General features: G+C 41.0%; 1 protein-coding gene across 1 annotated transcript in view; it reads right to left on the bottom strand.

Moving 5' to 3' along the window:
• The window catches only part of LOC126390765 (protein sidekick-1-like), a 266,873-nt gene that overhangs the window by 121,646 nt on the left and 120,758 nt on the right, over positions 1-24,469 (bottom strand). Inside the window, exon 5 of the mRNA XM_050045212.1 lies at positions 14,511-14,644. Coding sequence (XP_049901169.1) covers positions 14,511-14,644 — 134 coding nt within the window. The remainder of the gene's footprint in view (positions 1-14,510; positions 14,645-24,469) is intronic.

The following is a 24,469-nucleotide window of genomic DNA, read 5'->3' as shown; positions in this document are numbered from 1 at the left end:
GTGTGTGCTGCGTTGCCTGGCAACAGACCGGGGAAACAGTTTTTTTTCGCGGAGCTACATAACATACTTAAATAATTTATTTCATCACCTTTTGTTAACATTTCCTTACTCAGCATTGCTGTTTAAGCTGTTGTTGAACTGTTGTATAAAAGCAATATCACACTCGAGGTCGTGACGTTATACAGTACAACATCACTCCCTCTCGTGAGATATTGCTTATATATATATATATGTATATGTAAGTGATAATGTATAGTGAGCCGGTGACTGTTGAAAAACAACTCCCGACAGGGGCAGAGGTGGGAGTGGATGAACCCGGGTAAAGAGCACCCGCCCGGATGGGACGCTCTAATACTAAAGCGAGCGCACCCACAAGGAGGCAGGGATCATTTCATTGGTCAACAGTAAATCTGGCATTCTATTGGTTGGGGGATTTTGACAGGGTTGTTACACAAAAAAATCCAAGAGCAGGGCAGAAATCTGAGAGCAGAAATTCCACGAGCGCACAGAAACAGTTTGAGCGCGAGGAGAAAAGCCAAAGCTGGAGCAGGAAATTTGTGTAAGCAACATTGTATCTGAGTGCGAGCAACATGGTATCTGAGTGCGAGCACACAGTTTGAGCAGAAACAGTTTAGATCCAAGTGCAAGCAGAGGCTATTTGAGTGCGATGGCAGGGTTTTTGAGCGTGAAATCAATAAATAATGCTCTCAAACTGATAGACCACTCATTTGAATAAAGATAGGGATAAAGCTCCATGATATAAGGACTAAGCAGGCAAAGGCAAATAATAGAACAGCTGATAGAGTTCAGAACATTGCATCACTTACTGTAATGCAGCCTTTAAACCAGGAGTAGACAGAACTTACAATATCAATACACAGCCCAGCTCTAATCAGGGCTTTCGTTTTCTAAAAATAAAAAAAGTTCAAACAAATAAGAACGAACAAGTACTTTGTTCAAATCAATTTGAACCCATCACATGTAGCCTAAACATTTTTACGTTATAAATTTGATGTTTGTTTTTTTTCCCATTAGTGGTGTCTCTGCTACTTCACTGAGGAAAGCTACTGTAACAGGTGACTTCAGATTTGCTGTCATGGTAATATCACTGTGGACAATTTTTCAAAGGCAGCAAACAGCTTTAGCTTTATCCAAAATGTTTCCATCTGCATTGTCGAAGGTTTCCACACATTATTTCTTAGATTAGTGTAATGATTAGCTAATGTCCTCCTTTGCTTTAATAAAGGAGACACTGAAGGTGTCTGTTAATAATTAGTTTTGAAATTTTCCAATATTTCAGTTAGTCAAATATTTGAGTTTGCTTAATAATTGTAAATTCACCGCATTTATATAGCCTTGCTTTATTGAAAACAACTTAACAATTTGATTCTCATTCAATTTGCCTCACGCTCTCTAACAGCGATTGTCTAACAAATACAGCTGAGGTTCAGTGTCTTGCTCAAGGACACTGACTCATGACGACAGGAGAAGCCAACTCTGCCATTAGTGAACTATCAGCTCCACCTCATGAGCCGAAGACACAACTTCTTTTGGGAATTTTCATAAAATGTACAAATATCATCACAGAAAATCGTATCCATATTGCACACACACACATCATATGCTAAGTCAAACAACCAGTAACACCATAACCTCTCTCTCTTTGCCCCCTTCTCTCTCTGCCATTAAACATATTTCCCCTTCCTCAGCACCTCATCATCTCTCTTCCTATTTACCCATCCTTTATCTTCCCTCTGTTCCTCCAATCCAATCTTTCCTTTACCACCCAGCACCATCATTCACCAGCTCTGTTTTGCTCCCTCAATCTCTCCTTTTCGCTTCCACTTCTATTGCCTCAAATTAACATCTGCTGACTGGCCTGCTACTCCAATAACCTGTTACACCCAGCAGGAAGCACTGACACACAGAGACAATCAGTGTGTTCGCATGCACAATAATATTTCATTTATATTCGGGATACTCTGAAAACTGTTTATGAAAACCCTGAATACAGCCAGTGTGTGCTGATACAAGCTGGCATATGAGCAGCGTATCCCGTTGGGCAGCTCAGTTTGGAGTCGTGAAGCCTCACGCATTTTCACACAGTGATGAGTATCAAAATAAAGCACCACTACTGAACACAGTGGGGGAAACTGCAAAACGTCTGCCTCCATGTACACAGCGTCCAACATGAGACTTTAAAGCTCCTTTTTAGAATATTAATGTTCATGCACACTCCCTGACTGACACACACACACACACAGGCTTGGGTAGCAGGGTGTTCAGTGATGTGGCGATAAGGAACAGCCGTGTGACTGACAGGATCATTAAAATCACGAGCACCATGCTACTTATCTGTGCACTTGACACCTCATTCGGCATCCTGTGTGTTTCATGTGTGCTCGTGCATTTCAGCTCTTTAAGGGGGGTGAGATAGTATCCATACCCAAGTATTTGCCTGGAGAAGTGCATTAGTCAGTGTTGATGGTACATCAACTACGTTTCCGCCTACGTCCTCTACAATAACAACGCCCTCCTCCATCCAAACTGCCCCTCTGCTTGTTCTAGTAAATGTTGCTGAACTGAAATGAATCAACACACTTGACGCACACATAAACACACACACACACAGGTTGGAACCAGAGAGCACAATTGAAACAATGACCCCTTAAAACATAAAATGTCTCATCACTGCAACCTCCCTGCATCCAATCATCCAAAATAAAATCAAGGGCTGAATTAATGCTGTGAGCAGGATTCTGTTTTTAGGTTTTTATAAACAAACATGGTAATACTGTCTATCCCATGCCCATGTATATAATGGGTTATAAACATAATGTGTTATAATCTGCTTATAGCACAGACAAATCATAGTCATAATAACCCATTATAAAGGATTTCATAATTACTTATAAAGTCAAGTATTATAACATTTCATAATTGCTGATCACTCACTGACATTTTTTGCAAGGATCCTTGTGTATTGTAATTGCCATAGTTGTAATACATTAGCATTTTATAATGCATTATAATCACTGTTATAATGAGTAGTTACTTTAAGGGGTAATTGGGTGTAAAGAATTGGAAACGTAAAAAAAAATCCTTCAATCTATGCAAGACCAAAACAAAACATTTAAATATTCATTTATTTGTTTAATGGGTCATAACAGACAATGAACTGAGAGGCTCAATTTGACACAACTATCAACTCACAGCCTCTCACCCTCAACCAAAGGCCCCTATGACATAGAAAGCGGAGATCTGTGTTGGTGCATGAGACCCTAAAAAGGAGGGTGGATCACGGGGAGTACCACCAGTTGGTCCAGGAGCTTCACCTCCATGATGGCTGTTTCCAGGCGTATTTTAGGATGATTCACGGTTGTGCAGTTTGACAACCTGCTGTCTATTATTGAGTTATTGACTTTGAGTTAAAGTTTTTCAATCTGAGGAGGTCAGAGCACTCTGGCAAAAATGCCAGGCGCTTAGAGCTCAGAAAAGCCAGGCACATTGCAACGCAAACAACGCCAGCAAAAAGCTTAATTCTCCTTAAAAACAATTACAAAAAGGCACCTACAGCAGCTACAATGCTTTCTGTGTAATCAGGGCCTGCGCCAACCTTTTAAAGTGATATTTTACTTTAGTAGAACATGTCAGAAATCAGAAACCTTACCTCCATCTGAAGTCATCTACAAATTAGCTGTCAGTTAGTGACCAGCAATTATTAAGTATTAAAATAGTTGCCTTTATAAGTCATTATAAAATACTTCATAATGTGTTATGATAATTGTCATAAAACATTAGGAATATTAGTGTTCCTATAACTACAATTATCCAGTGCTGTGAGCAGACTGTTATGCATTATAAGTGTTACTGTAAAAATTAATTTTAGCTCAGCTTCCAAATTAACTGTTGGCTTCTACACAGCAAACTGATGCCTTTAAAAGCCAGAATTGCCATATTTTATTGTTTAAAATGGGGCTGTTTCTGGTTAAACAAAAAGGATCTAACTCTTTAACAGAAAGGTCTATCTCTGTAGGGATCTGTTCTATAATGTTGTCAAACACTAAGAATAATAATCTGAGCCTGTCAGTGGCAAAAACAAGCACTTTTAGTGGATGCAAATTAACAGTATGGCCATGGTCAGAGTGGCTACACTGCAGCCTGTTTCACCACTGCTGCTGGCTGCAGCCCTCTTGCTCAATACAGAACCAATTTCAAAAAACATTTGTTCCTGTTAGTCACTCAGACACAAAAAACATGAACAAATAGGCTGCAGGTTGAAAATACCAAAGCTATCCTTTAAGCAAAGTGCTGATTTAAGTATTTGTCAGTGACTGTCAAATCCTGGTGAAACAAAGTGTATTCTTCAAAACCATCTTTTTGATCATATTACAGTTTCCTACAAAAACTATCTTTTGTTCAGAGTATAGATATTAGAGTAAGATAAATAGTTATATGTCTAAAATAATGTGTCTAATATTGATTCTCATATCATTCTAGTATCATTTTGCAGCACTCTTTTACTTGTTTTCACAGTATTGTTTGGATGAAGCAGTGGATCCACTTGACTCCCTCCCAGACTCCCACACATCTTTGCCTATACGTACAGTATAGACAAAGATTCACACACCACCCACGGTGCCTTTCAAGAAACACTGTTGGCAGAAACCTGTGTAACATTAAAACTTTTAGAACATCTTCCTGCTTCTGTTCTGTGGCCTCTTTACCTCCACAGCCTCTGCTCGGTCATTGATTCTTAGAAACTTGTCCCATCCACCGTCTGTGACTTTTGGTCTCTTTCCTGTCCCACTGGACACCTCTCTCACTACCTGCCTTATTGTTGCCTTCTTTCTGTCTATTGACTATTTTGTCCGTGAATGGAGGAGGATTTGAAGACAGTTTAAGTGGGTGTGCAGCTGCAAAATGCTCTGTCGGAGCCTTCTACACGAGCATCCGTCTTAATCTATTTCATCATACTGTAAAACACGCTTGCAATTAAATCCATAACTAGGTGGAACAAGTAGAGCATACACACATAGCCACACACAGTTGGCTTGTCATACTGACACAGTCCATGAGTCAGTTTCCTGTCCATCCTTCCATCACTCCATCTCTATCTGTACACTGGGGTTTTAATTATAGAACCACAGAGGAGCCTCATTACACCGACAGAGGGAAGGGACTGCGAGAGACAGAGGAAACAGACAGAGTGGGGAGACGGGGATCAACAAAGACAAGTCTGATCCCTTCGCAACTGAAATATTGAATATAATAATTCCAGACACACCAGTTGTAGCAGGAATTAATCAAAGCGCTGATTCATTAGCCAAGCCTCTTTATCAAAACCACTGAGTATTAGTCCCTATTTGTATGATCATGAGTGTGTGTGTGTGTTCCACATCTGTAGACTTTAAATGACCAGATTTTCAACACAAAGGAGATAACTGTAGTCCTCACACAAGGTTAGATCTTTCAAATTAACCTTGCAGGTTACAGATATGTGTGCTGGACTGACTTCAGCATACCGGTGCTCATTCTTCAAGGTTTACATGCAATTAAATGCATCAGTGATTCTGTTAAGTGACCTTCACGATGGTTATCTACATAACTAGCCTTTGGACAGCTTGAATACAGGCTTCCTACGCAATCTCTAAAAAAAGAATAGACTTGAGCTGGACCGCAGTGTCTATACAGCATATTAATAATTATGCAGCTACTTAAGACGTTAACTAATTCAGAATTGCTAGGTATGGAAATCCTGAAGCCCACTCTCCACCAAAATGTGATCTCCAGTATTTGATAAAGCAAGACAACTGCTGTCCACAAACTTAATTGTACATGCAAAAGGCCTGTGAACAAAGTGTTAAGCTTTTAATCCAGTTTATTTCATCTACAACAAACAGAAAAGTTCATTCCCTTAATGAAACACAGCAGCAAAAGTGAAGCCTTTTCTGCACGTATAGTCACGTCATATTCGAAAGCAATCACAGATGGTCACAAAATGAAGGCTGCTGTGCAAAAATTTTGAGTTATTTGGCAAGTAAGCCCGAACACACTGCAGCGTCTGAAGCCCATGTGGTGTTTTCCTTTGTCTCCAAACTCTATTTTCAAAAGAACTTGTTCAAATCGGTTTCTGCGGAAAGTGCCGTATCTGTCCGCCTTAAATCAACAGCATGCACAAATAACAGGACCAAAATAAGTTTCAGTGCTTGCTGAACGCTGCTTGTCGCTTCGCCTGAAACTCTGCCGCACAGTCAGATGACAGCTGGAGTACTGATCGGAGTGAGTACTGTTTATCATCTAAAAACAGACCATGGGCAAGGATCCATCAAACAATTATCTTCAATCTTTAGTCTACAAATTGTCTCAAAAAAGCAAAAAAGTATGCATCAAAATTGCTCAAACCCCCAAGCTGACTATTTACTAAATGTTTTGTTTTGCTGAAGCGCCAGTCCAAAACCCAGAGATATTAAATTTACAATGTAACAGAAAGAAAAGCAGAAATTCCTCCACATTCGAGAAACTAGAACAAGCGAAGCTGTGGTATTTTTCATTAATATAATTTACCAAAATACCTTAAGATTAATTTAATGCGGATCTACTCGGTGCTGGGTTTTCAAGTTCAGCGCTGAGTAATAAAATGCACAGGTGTTTCAGGTATGCTCTCTTTAGTGTGCAATAATCATTGAGCTTCAGGGTTGCGTCTTTCATCAATGAATGCCAATAAACTCATCACCACCAGGTGCACCAAGAGGCTTTTTGGACCCCCACCTCCCTCCTTTTCTTGTGTTTAGTCAAGTGAGATGTTCTTTTCTTCTTCCTTCAGCACTAAAACTGGGAAAATTGTTTGAAAATGTCATTACTGTTCATAATTAATATGATCTTTTAACACGCATCAAATTAACATGTCCTATTCTGATCAGACAGACGCTGCCAATTATAGTTTAGCACCCACAAGAAAGAAAGTGTATGCAGGGAGGTCCTTGTTAGTTAATGGGAGAAAAGTCGAACAGGCAACATCTGACCGTAACTGTGAAATCTTTGAGCCATTTTAATCTTGTTGTTAAATAAAGAACATTGGCAGCCACTTCCAAACATTACCATGGATTCTGCTGGTTATTAATCAAGAGCAGTCATTTGAGAGGCAGAGAGAGCGGGGAAACAAAGATTCAGAGTCACTGTTCAATGCGTACACCTGTGCTTGCATCAGGGGGTGGTGAGCTGCTACACAGCATCCAATTTGGCATTCGTTTTGTTTTTAGGGGTCACCAGCCAAAACGTCTGAGAGAGAATCACTACTCCACGGCTGCTGGTACTCACACTGGTGTGTCTAAAAATCTCCAGGGACATATTCCCTAAACAACACTAGAAGCCGCAGAGTGTCGATCCACGTGGGAGCGCGCTGAGGCAGACTGTGGCCCAGATCATTACGTTGCCATGTTGGTTAGAGAGGTTTCTATGGTGTCCCTTCAAGCCCACCAAGGCATGATGCAGCAAAATGCAAAACACCTAGTGCATGATCAGAGCTGCTGCACTGGAAACAACGACTGCACACGAGGATACAGGGGATTCTCTGATCCTGCATTTAAGCTTTTAAATGAGGGCTCACAGGTGTTGGGGACTGCGACATTACAACAAACCAACACACACACACACACACGCAAAACCGTGCATACACACAAACCACATGCATTCCACCCCACAAAAACACAATCACACACTCACTCTCTCCAGGGACACTAAAATACCTCCAATTAGACGCGCCACAGAACAACTGGGATGGGACCTGGAGCAAAGACACACACACACACACACACACACACACAAGGATGTTTAAACACACACACAGTCACACGCGTGCACAGAAAGATCCACGGCAGGCTTTCATTTAAGAGTCACTGATGTGGAAAGGAAACATCTGGAAGGGAGGGAAAGAAGCAAATGACACAGAGACACACAGGCATGCATAAAAATAACAACACAAACGTAATCAGCGAGTGCACACGCATATACATACAGGTTTCAGTGCTCATCAAATACTTCAGAGCGTGTTTTCATGAAAGCTTTTTTTCGGAGACAGATAGTTGTCTGTCATATATCATATGCTGTTCGAATGTTCCAAGCAAAACATGTGTTTTCCTCGTATCTTTTCTTTCATATCTTCTTCCCCAACCGATCCTGTTTGTATGTGTGACACTGAGTGTGAGTCTGGGTTATCTGGAGGTCAGCTGAGTCAGATGCTACACGAGTCTATTCTTCAGATCCTGACAAAGGCCACTCCGTCACTTCTCAGGGCCGCAGGGCGACAAGCCTTGCTTGATAGAGGCAGGTGGGGGCGAAAAGAGGATAAACGGGAGAAATGGAAGTGATGTAAAATGGCAGACACCAGGGGAGTCTCCGACAGGAGGCGTAATCAAACTCAGACAGACTCTCTTCCAATCACCAAGCCGAGGTAATCAAACTCAGACTCCCGCACCCTCCAACACACACATACAATGATTAAGGTTATGAAAGGTTATAAGGTTATTTTACGATGCATATGTACTCGGAGCCAATCCGTCCCTTAGCTCTCTCTTCAACATTCTGCTCCGTGTCACTCTTGTGTCACTGCCTCGTCTCATAGTCTCTACTTTGTGATTGCTCCTCTCTATATCTGCACTCTATTCAGCTACCTCACTGTATACAGTACTTGAGGAAACAACTGCCTCCTGATTGTCACCGTTCTTTATTCAGCAGAATCAAATTTATAACTCAAATCATTAATGTGCAGAACTATGAAGTTTCAAAGAAAAGCTGGAAATTTTCAAACAACTTCTTACAACTTCCTGTGTTCAAGAGAACTTATTTCTGGAGACTTTGTAGAAAGTTTGCATTGATTTCTGCCATACGGTAATTATGAGAGCACAGTATGTAGAGCATCTTAAAGGGAAACTACACAGATTTTATGTATCAAGATCAATTTACTAGTCCTGCGAAGTCTTACTACTCTGAGCCTGTGAAGAGAGTCGTAAAATGTTTGCTATGGTTCTAGAGGGCGCTTGATGTCACGAAGATCACCTCAGCTTGGCTTTAGAAACAAATGTATACAGAAAGCCTCTGTTACAAACTGTGGAATTTGAAAGATACTAGCATTTACGGGGCAGCAAGGGTCTAACAACAAGATGCAATCCATTGCATTTAGAGACTAAAAGTCAGGACATCTTGGCCTCTACTGCATCGATTTTTAAAGAAAAATCTGTCTTCCAAGTCCCACAACCTTATGGACGTAAAATACTAAGCCGCTGGAGTACTCTTTTCAAAAGGAAGCACTCGATAAGCGGTGCTTCCGTGTATGCACCTAATGTTCGTAGCTGTTTTTGCAGTTCAGCAATCATTAACAAGCATGACATTACTGTCTTCTTTATAGGAAAAGATAAAGGCATCTGATCAACTTGAGCCCAAAGCTGAGATAGCATTTCAAGTGCTACAGTAATTATATCAGCATATATGCATCTGCCATGATCTCCTACCCTCTCTTTCTTCTTCTGTTCCTTTCTCCTGTCTACCCTGCATGCCCTCTCCTTTCCTCTGCTCTCTCTTGTTAAATATATGAGATCCATGCATGCGGGATCATAACTTCTTTATCTTGAGTTATCTGAGGTCTCTCAGGCAGTTTTGTCTCCTTTCTTCGTTCTGTAAAGTGCAGGTCTTTGATGATGTCCAGATGTGTTGAGTGTTTCTGGGGATGTATTTTTTACATGTGTACGTTTGCATGTGTGTGTGTGTGTGTGTGTGTGTGTTTGAAAAGTCCCACCAGTGACTGCTCTCTTTGGGGATATTTTGCTGCTCTAATGGTCTGATGTACAAATCTACAAAGACCTCCACTGCTGTGAAGGGAGGAGAGGCACACAGACATGCCCACACTCTTCTGGGCAACAGGGAGACTGACTGCTGGTTTGATTGACAGGCTGAGGTGTGTGTGAACGCGTCTGCGTGAATGTATGTGAGTGTGTGTGTGTGTAGCAGGCAGAGACAGAGAGGAGGGAGGGATGATAGCAGGTATGCATGGAGCTTAATTAATTGGAGAAGGGATCCTCATCTCCTGTCACTTACAGAAATACCCCACGGCCATTAGAACTCTCTTCCTTCTAATGCAAACACAGCAAATACACAAGTGTATACTGTAACTAATTGACCAGGACCTTGAGTCTGACCCTCCCTCCCTGGAGTGGCTGTGTTGATGAGATTCAATGTGTTGACTTGATATTTGGACACCTTGTACAGCACATGTTCTTCTTTGAATATTTAAGATTCATCGTCTGTCAATCTGTCATGTTCAGTATGCAGTGATAACTGACTGAGAATGTCTCCCGTAACACCATATGTTGTCGGAGGCGATGAAAAAGCTCCAGGAGCTGTTTATTTTAGAGGCGGGCTGTTCTTCCACTGATTACAGTGTGTGACCTCTCACCATGCTGTTGAGCTGCTATCAATTGTGGCTGTTCCAGCTCGACCACGGATGACAGTTAGTGCTTTTTATTTTCGGCAGTCCAGGCCACACTTACAGGATAGTGGTCAGGGACATGCAGATAATGGATCTGTCAAGCAGGCAGGTCATACAGCTGGCTGTGTACCACTTTTCTTGGCTCTTACAGGCTTTGTGGATTAGCCAAAAGATTTTGAGTGTCATTCTTCACACAGAAGGTCTTATAAATGTGACTGCATCTTAAATGTTAATGCCTGTGCTTGTATTCAAGACACATACAGTACAAAGAGCTCTCTCCACCAGCAGTCCTGACAATAACAGGTTGTTGGTCATATTCTCAGTCTACATCCGTGACTCACTTCATTAATTCTTCCTTTCGGCCTCTTTCTCTACCGATCCTCCCGTCTCTTGTTCTTCCCTGTTGAGCACAATGCTCGAATCAAAGTAAGGAAGGGTTGAATAGAAAATAGGTATCTCATTTATTCTGGTGAATTTCTAAAAAGAAAGACAACATTTTTAGAAATAGAAAATTTGACTGACAGCTATGAAGTTATGTCTTCAGATCCTGTACAGGCTGCTTAATGGAATGGAAAAACGCAAAGAGGGGAGACAGGAAATGGAGGGAGACAAAGATAGGACAGGAAATGTATAAAAAAGAAAGAAAAAAGGAGGTGCAGATGAACAAAAAACACAATTTGCATGAGTTCATTCACATGTTTTTTGAGTCAGTTAACCTGGTGAACTGCTCATCACTTCAATTCACTTCAATTTAATCTCATTTGCACGAAATTCGATTCTTTTTTTCCCCCTCAAATTTCCTGCTAGCAAACCTTGACTGATCTCTATCATTAACAGGCTGCTCAGTGTGTGTTCACTCAATACAGGCATCTTTTCATCCATAATCCACTACATGTAATAAGATCCAAAGACGTACACATCTGTAGCACCTTTTCTATTTCCAACCTGCCAATGGGTTGCTGAAGGTTTAATATGGAGGACTAACTTGGAAAATAAAGCAAAAAGAAATACCTGTTGTTTCCAAGTGTCATTGTTTGTTTTCTTTAGTCTTTTCTCTTTTACACGTTGCTTTTTGCGTCCTTTTGACTCTTTCGTTTCTCCTCCAGTTTTTATTTAATCCCTCTTTCCTCTATTCCTCTCCAATCTCAATAACAACTGAATCAAATATGCTGTTTTATAGCCGAGGATATTTACCCAAGAAATGTTTATTGTCGAAAATACACACCGATAAACAGAAACAAACACACACACATGGGCACGCAGATGTTTATGGCCGAAGACTGATCAGCGAAGCCTAACTATACCCTTACGATTCGTAAAAAACGCCCATGGGAGTACTCCACTCTGACAGCTGTAACAAGGTACTGTGTGTATATTTATGTGATTGTGTGTGTGTGCATTTGTGACAAAGGATGCCAAAGGATACAACCCTGTAAAGAGAATCTAATTAAAACTCTATACAGCCACGAGGGACAGAGTGCTCCCTCCCTCCCCTCTGCCTCCTCCTCCTCTTCTCATTTAACCATAGTGAACACTTGAGCTGAAGGACTGTTAGACAGTAGAGTCTATCCTCTGCCCTCCAAGGAGAAGCGATATTGAGAGAAGGATATAAAGTGATTCAGCGATAAAGGCTGTGACAGAGGCAGGAACACATAGGGAGCAGCAGAGAATTCAGCAAACTTATCAGTTCTCGTGAGCGTAGCCTATTTTCTTTGAAAATGACCTAAGGGCTGCATGCCATTCAATAACATTCACTAAACAATTAATTAATTCAAGAGTTTTTAATTAAAAGGGAGCTCGCTTGGCTTAACCCTTTTATACATAACATAAAAACACATGAGCGGGCAATGAAAAACTATGATTTAAATACATATTTTAAATACCAGGAGTCTGTAAACACTTACATACAGCCAGCAGCATCTCAGTTAGTTCTGGTGTTAGCTATTATAACTTACTAATTTCATCATAAAGGACTGTGAATAAAATTAATGTGCAGTGATATCTAGATCCAGTTCCAGACTGGTTCTCATTAGGGATGGGCAACACAAGCAAAAACACTATTCAAAAATCGTGGCAACTATTCGAGTTGGGGGGGGGGATAAGACGGCGAATGGTAATAGTCGCATTAAAAAATCGATTTTTAAAAAATAAAACGACTATTCGAAATTCGAAAATCGTGACCCATCCCTAGTTCTCATCAATCTTTATTAACCTCAATGTGCCACAACATTCAGGTTTGAAGGCATCTAATTTTAAGCCAGATGATGATTTTATCTTTTGCTAGTTCAGGTAACAAATGTCAAGTGACAGGTAATATATATCAGCTGTGAATAATACACATTTGCTGGAAGTTACTTGCCAAAAAGGCCAAAATAAAACTTGGCTCTCCGGCCTGGTGTGTGTTCTCAGCCAAGAAACTATAACTTGGATTTGTAAAACTACTCAAAGGTCTAATATGTAGGATTTACGCCTTGTTTCCACCTACATATGTGACTGTTGTCAGTAGATCCGTAAATATACGGATGATGCCTCTAGTGTCCAACGCAAGGAAGTGCATTCCAGATGGATAGAAACCTGACAGAAACTTCCTGTAGCCATTTGGGAGAGGCTATTTTTGTCTGTCTTTCACCATCCAGTAGTTTGGAATATGCCCTTGGACCTGCCAGGTACGTGGCATGCTTCGTGAAATATTTGATTAAAAAGACGTATGAACATCTGACTGTATATAATGTTCAATCGTATTTCAATAGAATAACATTACTCAGATTCACAATGTGTTTAAACTAGTTATTTTTAATCATACAAACTCACCTGACATTCATCACAAGCAACTGAATTGAAGAAAATAGTCTGTTAGCTGGTTAGCAGCCTGTTAGCTAAGCTAGCACACTGTCATGTTGTCTCTCCAAAGTCCACCGCAAAAGTTCTTTTTTTTTTTTTTTTTTCAAAAAAACAAAACAAACATATTCGCAGCAAAGTCCGGACCAAAATATTACGGAGGGGAGGTGTTTCTCAGGCATATCAGATATCACAAAGATTTCCATAGGAATGAATGGACTTCCGGTTGCCTACCTATCTTATCTCCTTACACATACGTAAGTGGACATGAGGCGTTTTTTCTAGCAGTGAGGTTACAGAACTCAACCTTATCCTGTGTGCCAAGTGTGTGTGACACAAAAAAAGTGAAAAGTGAGAACGTGAATGTGCCTATTTAGAGAATGTTTAATTTGTCCATTCTGGGCTACTTTAGAGCAACATGCCGGACTCCGTAGAAAAGGTCCCACTCCATATATAGATATAAACAGCTCATCCTAAGGTAAAGAAAACATAATGATTCTCAATTTCAGACGATTATACACCAGTGAAAACATAGTTTTTAATATTATACACCATTTCTGTCGATCCGTACACCTAAATCCTTCACACTGGACCTTTAACATCACTCAATAATCATGTTTGGACAGTGTTATTTTGCAGTTCAACTAAACTACCTGAGTGGTGAGTCTTCTCTGATGAAATGATCTAGCTTAGTCACGTCAATTTCAGCTGTCAGAATCTCAAAGTTAAACTTTCTTTCATGTCATATCAATAATTCAAGCTTCTCATCTAAGTAGTTCTGAGTCAGGGCCTCCAGTGTTTGGATCAACACGCTTAAAAAAAAATAATGTGTTTAAAATTAAGTTGGCTAAATCAGTTATTCTAATGTATTAAATCAACGTTTCACATCCTCCACTGCTCATCTCATTTTCAGGTTGTATCTGTGGGATGTCAACAATAATTAGGCCGCCGCTTAAACTGCCTAAACCTAATCAAGCTCCCCAAAAGCCTTAAAAAGGTGAAACAATGTCATATAATGAGAATGTAGCAATTTCTCGAAGACTCTGGAAATCTTCTAATCCATAATCAGTCATATTTGATTATGGAATAAACAAAGCTTCTTTGTTAGGTTTAAAATATGCAGCATAATTAGCAGCATTGTTTAATATTACATCCAAAACATTCAGAATCAGGCAGAATGTTATTTTACCTGAGATGCTCAGGTAGACGGCCGGACTCGTCACATTCTCTCCTGTCATCTCGTTCACTGCCTCCACGTGGTAACGTCCGGCATCCACCGCAGTGGTTGCCAAGACGACCAGCTGATTGTCCAAAGTGATTGCACTGTAGGGCACAAACAAAACACACAGGCAACAAGGGATTAGAAAACAACAATAACAACCAAAAGCAAAACGTGCCTCCATCTAGCGTTGCTCCATCTCAGGAAGAACCCTGCTCAAACTAAGACTCTGACAAGAGGAGAGTATTTGGTACACGGATCATTTAGAATTCATAAGGGGGGGAAGGAAACATTGAACACATTCATCAGAAAGGGAAAGAGGATTCGGAGAGCTTAAATAAATCTCTCCTCCTGTCTCAGATTGATATGTGGCTCATTTTGTGTCTCTTTCATTCTTTTGGCCGTTCTCGTTGTTTGTGTATTGTCTTCTGTTCTTCCTTCTTTACACTGATCCATCCTCATTTCCCAACGTACCAGCAGCAATCAATACAGCACAAACATACAATACACACAAGCACACGCAATCACAAAAACACAGGATCTAACACTGTTCTCACATAAGCACACAGAGATAAGAAACAATCACTTACAAACAGACTTTGTGTTGCTGTTACTTTTCACGGGCACATAATAGGAAGAGTTGATTTTGGAGGGAGACGGTGTGGGAGAGGATAGCAGGAAGGAGTCGAGGAGGGTAAGAAATGTATTCGTGGAGCTCAGATTTTCATGTGTTTGAACTTGTGTGTCTGTGAAGAGATGCCGCCAGGCAGGAAGCGCAGGTTGATGTTTTTAGTGATGCTACTTGTGTTTTCAGCATGTCAGTGAATGTAAATCTTCCAATATTCTAACCTGAGAGCTGACACTGAAATAAAATCAATATGACCAAAGGGAGAATAAAGCATATTAAAGTGAAATGACAGCCTTTTATTTTTATAGACTCTGAGTCTGATTCTGTGCCCCCACAACACAGCTACAAACTGTATGCTGTGTTCAGACTGTAAAGCCCTGCAAGACAAACTTGTGATTTGAGGCTACATAAATAAAAAATAATAGGAGAGAAGATCCTGAATACGGCGTATCTAAACATCTCTTTATTTGGAGACGTAGCTTAGATTTGGAGAGACATTATTTTGAACAAAATATCTGCAAGTGTGTGTGTTTGTAGGATGTGTTGAGCAGTGCTGAGTTGGCAGCAATGTGTGAGCCCAAAATCTAGATCGGCACAGTGCCAGTTGGGTGTGGTTTCCACTCCATTTTAATTTTGCACACAAAACAGCACATGCCACTTACGCTGACCTGAATCGACAACACACCACGCGTTCCAACGAAGCTGAGTCCAAATGGAAAAGGCACTTTACTGTCTTTGCCAACACTTTAAAGCTGGAAAAGATGAAATTTAGGTTTCCCACAGCATCTTGACTACCTGCTGCTGTTTGATTATCAGATGGTAAGAGATTTGGCGTCATGGCTGCCACCTCATATGCCGCCTACACTCCATTTGGGTGGTGCTGCAGTGTTATAAGCATGAAGCTGGCACAACCAACCAATATGATCTACCAGCATCCACAGCTTAGAGATGACTGTTGATGCATCCACGAACATGAGATCATGGCGGTCATTTACAGTATACATGGAAGTGTTTATGCATCACATTAATATAGGAACAACTGATTGAACTACATATTGATTGAGCAGAGGAGAGAACGTGTGGCTGTTTGACACAAACTCACACAAACACACACCACACGTACAGACAGAATTCTTCAGGTCTAATTTTATTCAGTGTGATTTCCCAGGAGAGCACCCACAAGAGCCAGAGCCTCAACCCCAACACTGACACTCTATTTGTGTGAGAGCATGCTTCTTTGTGTGTGCATGTATATGTGTGTGCATCTCACTGCCTGAAATAAGGGCTTTAACCAAACCTCTCTCCTGCTCTCTCCAACTTGTTCCACAGCGAGAATAGATTCTGCATCCTCACCAAGGTCTATAATGCAATTTATGGCTGTTAAGCTCATTAACTGCACTGACCAGCCTATTTTATCACATCTGTTTTGCCCGGCACATGCTGATTAATAGACAGTGAAAGCATGCTTTCACTTACCTATAGTGTCTGAGGGAGGAGAGAGCCTGGGAGGTTCGAGGGAATCTAAGAGTTATAATAGTCAAAGTCAAAGGAGCTCGGTGGCGGGTGTGAAAATGCAATAAGACCAATTAAGATAGCATATTAACATTTGAAGATTTGTTGGGTTAGTAGTCTTTGGTCTCATAGTATTTTTTCCTCATTTACATAACCCATTTATATGTACTATTAACATGTGAAATTACTTGTGCAGGGATTTTCTCCACACTTTCATTTGTTCCAGTTTGGGAGGTCTCGAGCTCGATTTCCCGTAAAATCTTCACACAGACCTTTCATAACAACAAAACAACTCAGAGTGAAAGAAATGAAACATGCCAATAGGAAGTCAGGCAACAGAGATTAGAGGACCTAAATTCACATGGATTTCCCTTCAAAAAATAATAAAACGTCCCTATTAGTTCTAAGTAGCTGGAGGGTGGTTATACAATCTCATCCTAAGAGTTACAATATAGTGAGACACACACACGCGCATGCATGAGCCTCTTTTCCTTATGACTGAATTGTGACGTATGTGAGATTTAATATAACATAAACTCAACATGCGACTTTCTGCTCTCTTTTAGTTCTACATTTAATTAAACTGGACAAAATTGTTCTGGCTTTTAATTAAAGACAAACTCAATTGTAAAACAGTGCATGACTCATGCTTATGTGTGTGTGTGTGTGTGTGTGTGTGTGTGTGTGTGTGTGTGTGTGCGTGTGTGTGAGACAGTTTATCCCCAGGCAGGAGAGGGAAATTAAAATACAGTAATCAACTACATCCTCTTCCCCTCTCCTTCTGAATTCCCCCCTGTATCCCTCATCCCCCCTCAAATAATAAAAAACAGCTTCTCTGACTCCTTCTTATGAGATCCCATTTTTCCATTCTCCCTCAGATTACAATCTGCACATTTCTTTCTTGCTTTCATCCAATTTTCTTTGCGTTTTTCTTCCTCTAGCTGTCTCTCTATCACACTATCCTCCCCCTGACTCTGTCCTGTCTTACCTCCCCTCTCCTCCCCCCTGACTCTTTTGAACCAAAGCACCAGGCCAGATTGGTCTTTCATTAAGTGTCTGGCCCCAAGACTCATTTAATAAACACTCGCGGGTGTCCGCACTGCAAGGCTGACTGCTGAACACACGCACACATATACAAGTGTGCCAAGAGCTAATTAGCACACACATGTTGCAGGCCAGAGGATGAGTGAGCGAGTCAGCGCATGAATGAGTGTGTTTTTTACATCTAAGTACGTCTAAGAGTGTGTGTGTGAGTATGTGTCGGGTCTGGGGACTGTCTCTCCTGCCAACTGAGCCCACCTCGGCCGTGTATGCCCTCCCTCTCTATCTCTGATAGGCAGCGAGCCACCTTCTTAAAACCACACTGCGTCTGACATACAGAGGCTCCGGGTGGAGGAGTGTGGCGGCAGGGCGGGAGGAGGGATACTCCACTGTAAACCCAATCCAGACAGCATGCTTTTTGGCAGCTTCATCTCCAAAGCAAGTGCCAGCCAGCCACCCACACGTTACACTGCATACATACACGCACCTTCTCACACAGGCACACACACAGCTGGGAGCATTCACTGTTCCACGCAGCCGTTTAACCGGATGTTTGCTTTGGTTTTTAAGTAAGTGGACACATGAATGCAGTCTCTGTTGGACTGATTGATAGTTAACGTACGCAGGTTTATACCTGCTGAATGCAGCATTATATGTGTGTGTGCGTGTTTGTGTGTGTGTGTCTAAGAAGCTGCATAAATCCGGCTTAAACTCAGACTTTTGTTATTACAAACTTTACACCAGGTTGAGGTATTCAAATTTTTTAAGCATTCTGCTCTCAGAATTGCCTGTCAGCTTGAGTTGTGGTGTGGTGTCCTCTATCCCAAAGTAATTGGTAACTATAAAACTCTGCTGCAGAGAGTGCACTGTTTTGAATGCAGAGAGGAGGGAGAGAGCTTCTGTACAATATTCATCAATATACGATCGCTTTTTTGGCTTTTTTGGCTTGTGTTTTTCTTTGTCTGCACAACTGCAAACAAAGGCCGACATAAAAAACACAGTAAAGTCGATAACTGCTGTATTAGCATTACCATAACAAGTCATCCTTTTTAGTAAAAGTATATTTTTTTGTTTTTTAAACTTTATTGATTTAGAGACCCTTAGTGTAGTTGGAAATTCAGTGGTGGCTTGTTGGTAATCTCTCCATAAAAAAAAGTTTATGCAACCACATTGGACTCCATAGCCCTGTTTCCCCCAAACACTTTTAATATGGTATCTTTGGAAACAAAAGTAATCATTCAGACATGGTACCTAGTGTTTCCACCGCAGACAGTGCCCTTAAATGTGGGCGGGGTTGTTGTCACTCACTGCTACGCCCAGCATTCACTGTATTTCCTCCTTTATCAGTCTGCACCTCGTTTATCGTCCGCAGAACGAGTCTGCATGCAGACATTTTCACAACAAAATAAAACAGGCTGCAGTGTGAGTCTCTTTTCATGGGATATTTAAAAATAGCAGGTTTGTGCATTTAGTCCTTCTAAGGCAAGCTCTGGGGTTTAGTGTTGCTGGAGCCCACAGGAACAATGCTCCACGACGCTTTTTTTTTTTTTTTTTCCCGAGTGAGGATTAGAACATATGCCATTCACATATCCCTGCCGAAATTAATATATATAAATGCATTACTAAAAGTGTATGTTATATAAAAACTAAAGTGATCGCCACAGTTGTTAAAGTGAAACTTAAAGTGTGTTGATTGATTCACATCGTCAACTCGTGCATTGAGTAACATCACAAGTTAACGTTCCACCCTAAAAGTCGCCAGCAGTCGGTCTAGTGAAATAAGTTTTTTTTTTTCTCTGACTCCAGCTGCTGCAAGAGGCAGCAAAACATCCTTTCATTTTATAGTTACAGTAATAAATCTCGCCACGGTATGAACAGTGGTTACATGAGTCTCAAAACCAGCCACAACTCAGCCTGAGCAGAGTGACTGTCCTCTATTGACCATTCAACAGACTGCAGTGTTCACAGCTCCACGTTTTAGTACCGAATCTGTGTGCTAGGTACTCCAACAGAGGCATGACCAAAAATGGGGATGGTATGAAACAGTTTCATTGGTACCATCCACAACTTTTCACAGTGGAAACAGAAAAAAGCGTATCGTGCTGCTCGGTGGAAATGGGGCTTATGAGGATAAATGTGCAAGTCATCCATCAAGTATTACATTTCTGGGATTGTTTAACTTCCAGTGAACACAAAGCTGGAAGTGGAGCATTTTTCACCAATTTTAAAGGATGCACTGTTTTAGTGGCTGATGGCAATACCTGACAGCCAGTTCCTGTTGTGCTGCTTGGGGTAAATTGGACTCAAGCAGAAACTGGAGGTATTAGATGATATAAGGTTTTGTGCACCACTGTAATGTAACAGTACAGAGTGAGAAAAAAAGAGGACTGATCCTGGTGGTGAACAGAGAATAAAAACAATGAAGAGAACTTAACTTTGCCAATTTCCTACAACAGTTTCATGTAGTTTTGGAAAATATGATAGATATGTTTTTGTAATGGGATTAAACAGTCTAACTGAGTTAAGACTGAGAACTGGACCGCTGCCAGCAGCTCTTGACATTCTGCTGCCAGCAGCTTGACAGTGACTGCTTTAGTGATTTTCCATGCATAGTTAAAATGAAGCTATTGTTAACACAGCCTGGGGTTGAAGATTTGTTTTACAGTATATTTGCTGAACATTCTTTAATCCTCTTGCTCAGTCAAACTGCAATGCCTCAAAATATTATCTTAAAACAAAAAAACAACATTTGTTTAAGTTTTTGATTGCTACAAATGTGAGGGAGAGGCCTAAAAGCTAAATTAAGATTGAAAGTTTCCTCATATAATCATGTTTTTTTGCAGTTTTAACAGTGTGGGGTGTTCTCTGTGAGACTCAGGAGATAAGTTTTTCTTTATAAAGTATTTTAGGTCTAAAGAAAGTATGGAGATTTTTTTTTCTTCAACCACAGCAGTACTGTGTGGCAGTACTGGCATCACGCCGCAGCTCAGCTATCATCAGAGCGTGATTCTAGTATACACAAAAGGGTTGCCCCACCACAAAAACAGATGATTGAAACCTGTTGTTATCTTGAAACTGATTGACAGATCTTTTAAAACACAGCTTAATAAAAGACAATTACTGAGTCATTAATATTTCTGATGCTGTCAAACTCTGTTTACAGACTGTAAACACAGCAGTAAAAGTAGGGCTGTACCCAACTCAGAATTATGTCAGTCAAATCAGATTTGGCTGTTAAATACGAATATTAGACTATATGTTCCTGTATTTCAATATAGAGATGAAGACATTCACAGTGTCATTCACATAAACAAGCTTAACTATGCTAGTAACTTATCTGAAAAGTGCTACAACATTTTATGCTGACACTAGATATGAAACAATAGCCAGAGACTGTATCATATGAAGTTGCTGTGAGCTGTAAATTCACCACTTTTAAGAAGGCTGAAGATAACATTATCTCAGAGCCTGACAGGGCAAAGTCTTTCCTCCTCCGAGCAGCTGCCTCATTGTCCACAGCTGCCTTTACCAAAGGGCAGCGTGAATGCAAGGAGCGCTCACTCTGCAGTGAAATCTGGGAGCAGAAATGTCCCCAATAGTGCACTGCACACTGACTGGCAAAAAACAAACAAACAAAAAAAAAAATGCTCGACTTGAAGAAATCGCAGTCAGTGGAGGGGTCTGACTGATGATTCACATCACGGACTTTCAGAATGCAGCCCTAGGTAAAACTATCTTAAAGTTTCAATTTTTGCATAGCACAAAAATGGGGCAGCCCAGTGGAGCAGTGGTTAGCATTGTCGCCTCACAGCAAGAGAGTTTCTAGTTCAAACCCCGGAATAGGGGAGCCCCTCTATGCAGAGTCTGCATGTTCCCCATGTGTCAGCGTGGGTTTTCTTTGGGTACTTTTTTTTCTTGTTATAAAATGAGGGAGCGAGTCTGATAGTGTAGGCTAATATGTGTGAGTGATTAGTTAACTGCCAGGTCACGTCATCTACACTCATCAGTAGGCTTGTTCGAGATGAACTGCCCCTCGCCTGGAAAGCGGACGAGAGCAGGTGGCTGCAGCAGGAGGCGGTGACAACAAGCTGCGGTCAACTCAGAGGCTGAATCCAAATGTCCACTGTCTGGACTTGTGGAATGAGCCCTCACGGACTTCAGTTGTACGTAGTGTGAGGTATTTACTGTCATTACGTAAAGTCTGCGAGGGCAGAGACTACAGGCAGCTGATAGACAGCCCTCCTGTTCCACCTGTAACACTTCATCTCTTTAACAATAGTATTTTTACATAGCTGAAGTGTTTGCATTTCTAAAAGTAAAAGTGAGACTTTCATAACATTGTGAGCCGTTATATTATGTGCCTAAAGCTGCATTTGGTGCTGTTGTAGTGGCTGCTCAGCAGGATGGTATCGCAGCGTCCCACGTCTGGACTGTCATTGGCATTTCTGCTTCAAGATCCATTAAGTGCATTTCTTGTTCCAAACTTGTTCTAAAAGAATCCCTTAAAACATAAAATGTCACTTAAAACATAAAATGTCTGCTACCCTTTTATCTTGTAATCAACAAAAGGGAGGAAAACAAAGCATCCACAAAACAACAGCACATCTCTATAATAAGCCTGTTGGAGCTGAACCAAATGAGAAGAAATAATGGAAGCAGGCTGCTGATGCATTAAAAATGTGCATCAACTATTTAAAAGGCCTGGATTGTGTCTATCTCAATTTAAATCAAGGCCAAAACATTTTGGAGTACATTAAAATGATAAGAGGGAAACATTCATGTTCATTAAAGGCACCCGTTGGGCACATCCAGAGCACTACCATCAGCCTTACACGCGACTTTCTACAGACCACCACCAAAACAAAGTAAACGTACATGTGAACACTACACCTTACTGAAACAGAGTTCATTACTTGATTAGATGACTAACAGAAAATTAACGGGCAACTATTTTCATAATCTAGTCATTTCAGTCTTTTTTCAAGCACAAATTCACCCTTTAATTCCAGCTTCTCAATTATGAGGATTTGCATATTTTTTCCTGTTTTATATAATTTCAAACTGAAGCCTTTGGGTTTTTGAGTTTTGGTCAGACAAGATATTGAATGAGGTTAATTTGCACCTGCAAATTAGCATTTCTTTTTCAGCATTTCCTGATATTTTATGGTCAAGACAACTAATCATTGCTTGAGAAAAATTAGAGTTTATAAAAAAATAGAGTTTTGAAAGGTGGGAAAATTCAAGGCTAAAGGCTTTCGTGCTTTGTCAGTTTGTCGGTCTGGTTGTTGTCCAACTGCATCTGTGGTTGCTTGAGTGAAATAAACTGCTGCCCACATTCAAAGTATTATTAGGAAAAGTGAATACATCCCGCTGGTGATACTCATGCACCGACACAAAAGAGACCCAGATGAGTATGTGTTGGAGATTTAATCAAAGTACGACTAATGAGGCCTTCACTCACTGTAACAGTGAACACTTGGCCCAAAACCAATTTCTTGTGGGGACCCCTGCAGTCCAAATGTACCTTAAAGTACGCTCTAGGTTCTTTTGCAACCCAACTCCTGTCTCATATCAAGATTGTACTTCGGTTTCCGTCCATACTTTATTAATAACTCAAAACCAAATCTAAAGTTATTCTCTGTTAATGTCTCAGTTCTGCGTGGTGAATCTTAATGATTTTTCCACTCAGAGAAATACAGCCTGCATATGTGACTGCACATGAGACCAATAAAGAGAGTTAGAAAGAGAGGAGAAAAAAAGAAAGATGGTAGAGGTTACAACAGTAATGAACACTAATGTGTTTGAGAGAGATTTTAACAGCCCCTTCACTGACTCAGAAAACATTTCCCTACCTTCTGCCCTACACACTCTGCAGCTCTGTGACTTGTAATTAACGCAGTGCCTAAATCACAGGCTTGCTTCCTCAATCACCTTTACAGTTCCTTCAAACGGTCAAACGGACACAGAAAGGGAGACTTTTCTGTGGTCGCTCACCGGCTTGGCCCGTTGCCACTGCCAATAAGTCCTCCATAAAACACACACACACACACACACACACACACACACACACACACACACACACACACACACAAAGGAGGAAGTGCACGCCAGCAAACACACAGTAGAGTATGCTTGTGCACACTCAGCCTAGGGCCCGCAGTCCAAAAGTAATTGGCGTGTGTGAGTGTGTGTGTATGCAAGAGAGAGAGAGCAAGCGAGTAAGCGTTAGAGAGGGCTGCTGGACAGACTACGTTTGTTTAATGTCCCCTGGCAGGGCCCGAGGGACAGGCAGAGAGAAGTGGAAAGGCAACGGTACAGGAAAGGAAAGGAAAGCAAAGAGGGGCAAGGGTGAGGTGGAGACAGGAAGAGAGGAGAGGAGAGAGAGATGAGGCAAGATGCTGAGTAAACACAGGAAGGAGACTTTTCTCTCCACTCACTGTTTGTTCAGCTACAGGAGCTTCATGACTCACTTCCTTTCTACCTCTGCTTTACGTCTATCTGTCTCGTTGGCATCCACGCACACGTACGGGCGCTTCTTCACGTGAAGACACCCACAAAAACATTTGCTTTTCATGGTACAAATATCTGTCATAACAGGTCGTACTTTAAACCTACTGTACAAGACCACATTCTTTTAACAAGGCAGCTGGATGAATGGAAACAATGTGACTGTGTGTGTGTGTGTGTGTGTGCAGCTGACTGACTGTTGTAGTCCCATTAGGTGGATGGATCTCTAGACGAATGGCTA

This window comes from Epinephelus moara, chromosome 5 (assembly GCF_006386435.1).
Source record: "Epinephelus moara isolate mb chromosome 5, YSFRI_EMoa_1.0, whole genome shotgun sequence".
NCBI classification, from domain to species: Eukaryota; Metazoa; Chordata; class Actinopteri; order Perciformes; family Serranidae; genus Epinephelus; species Epinephelus moara.
This window is presented reverse-complemented; position numbering and strand designations above follow the sequence as displayed.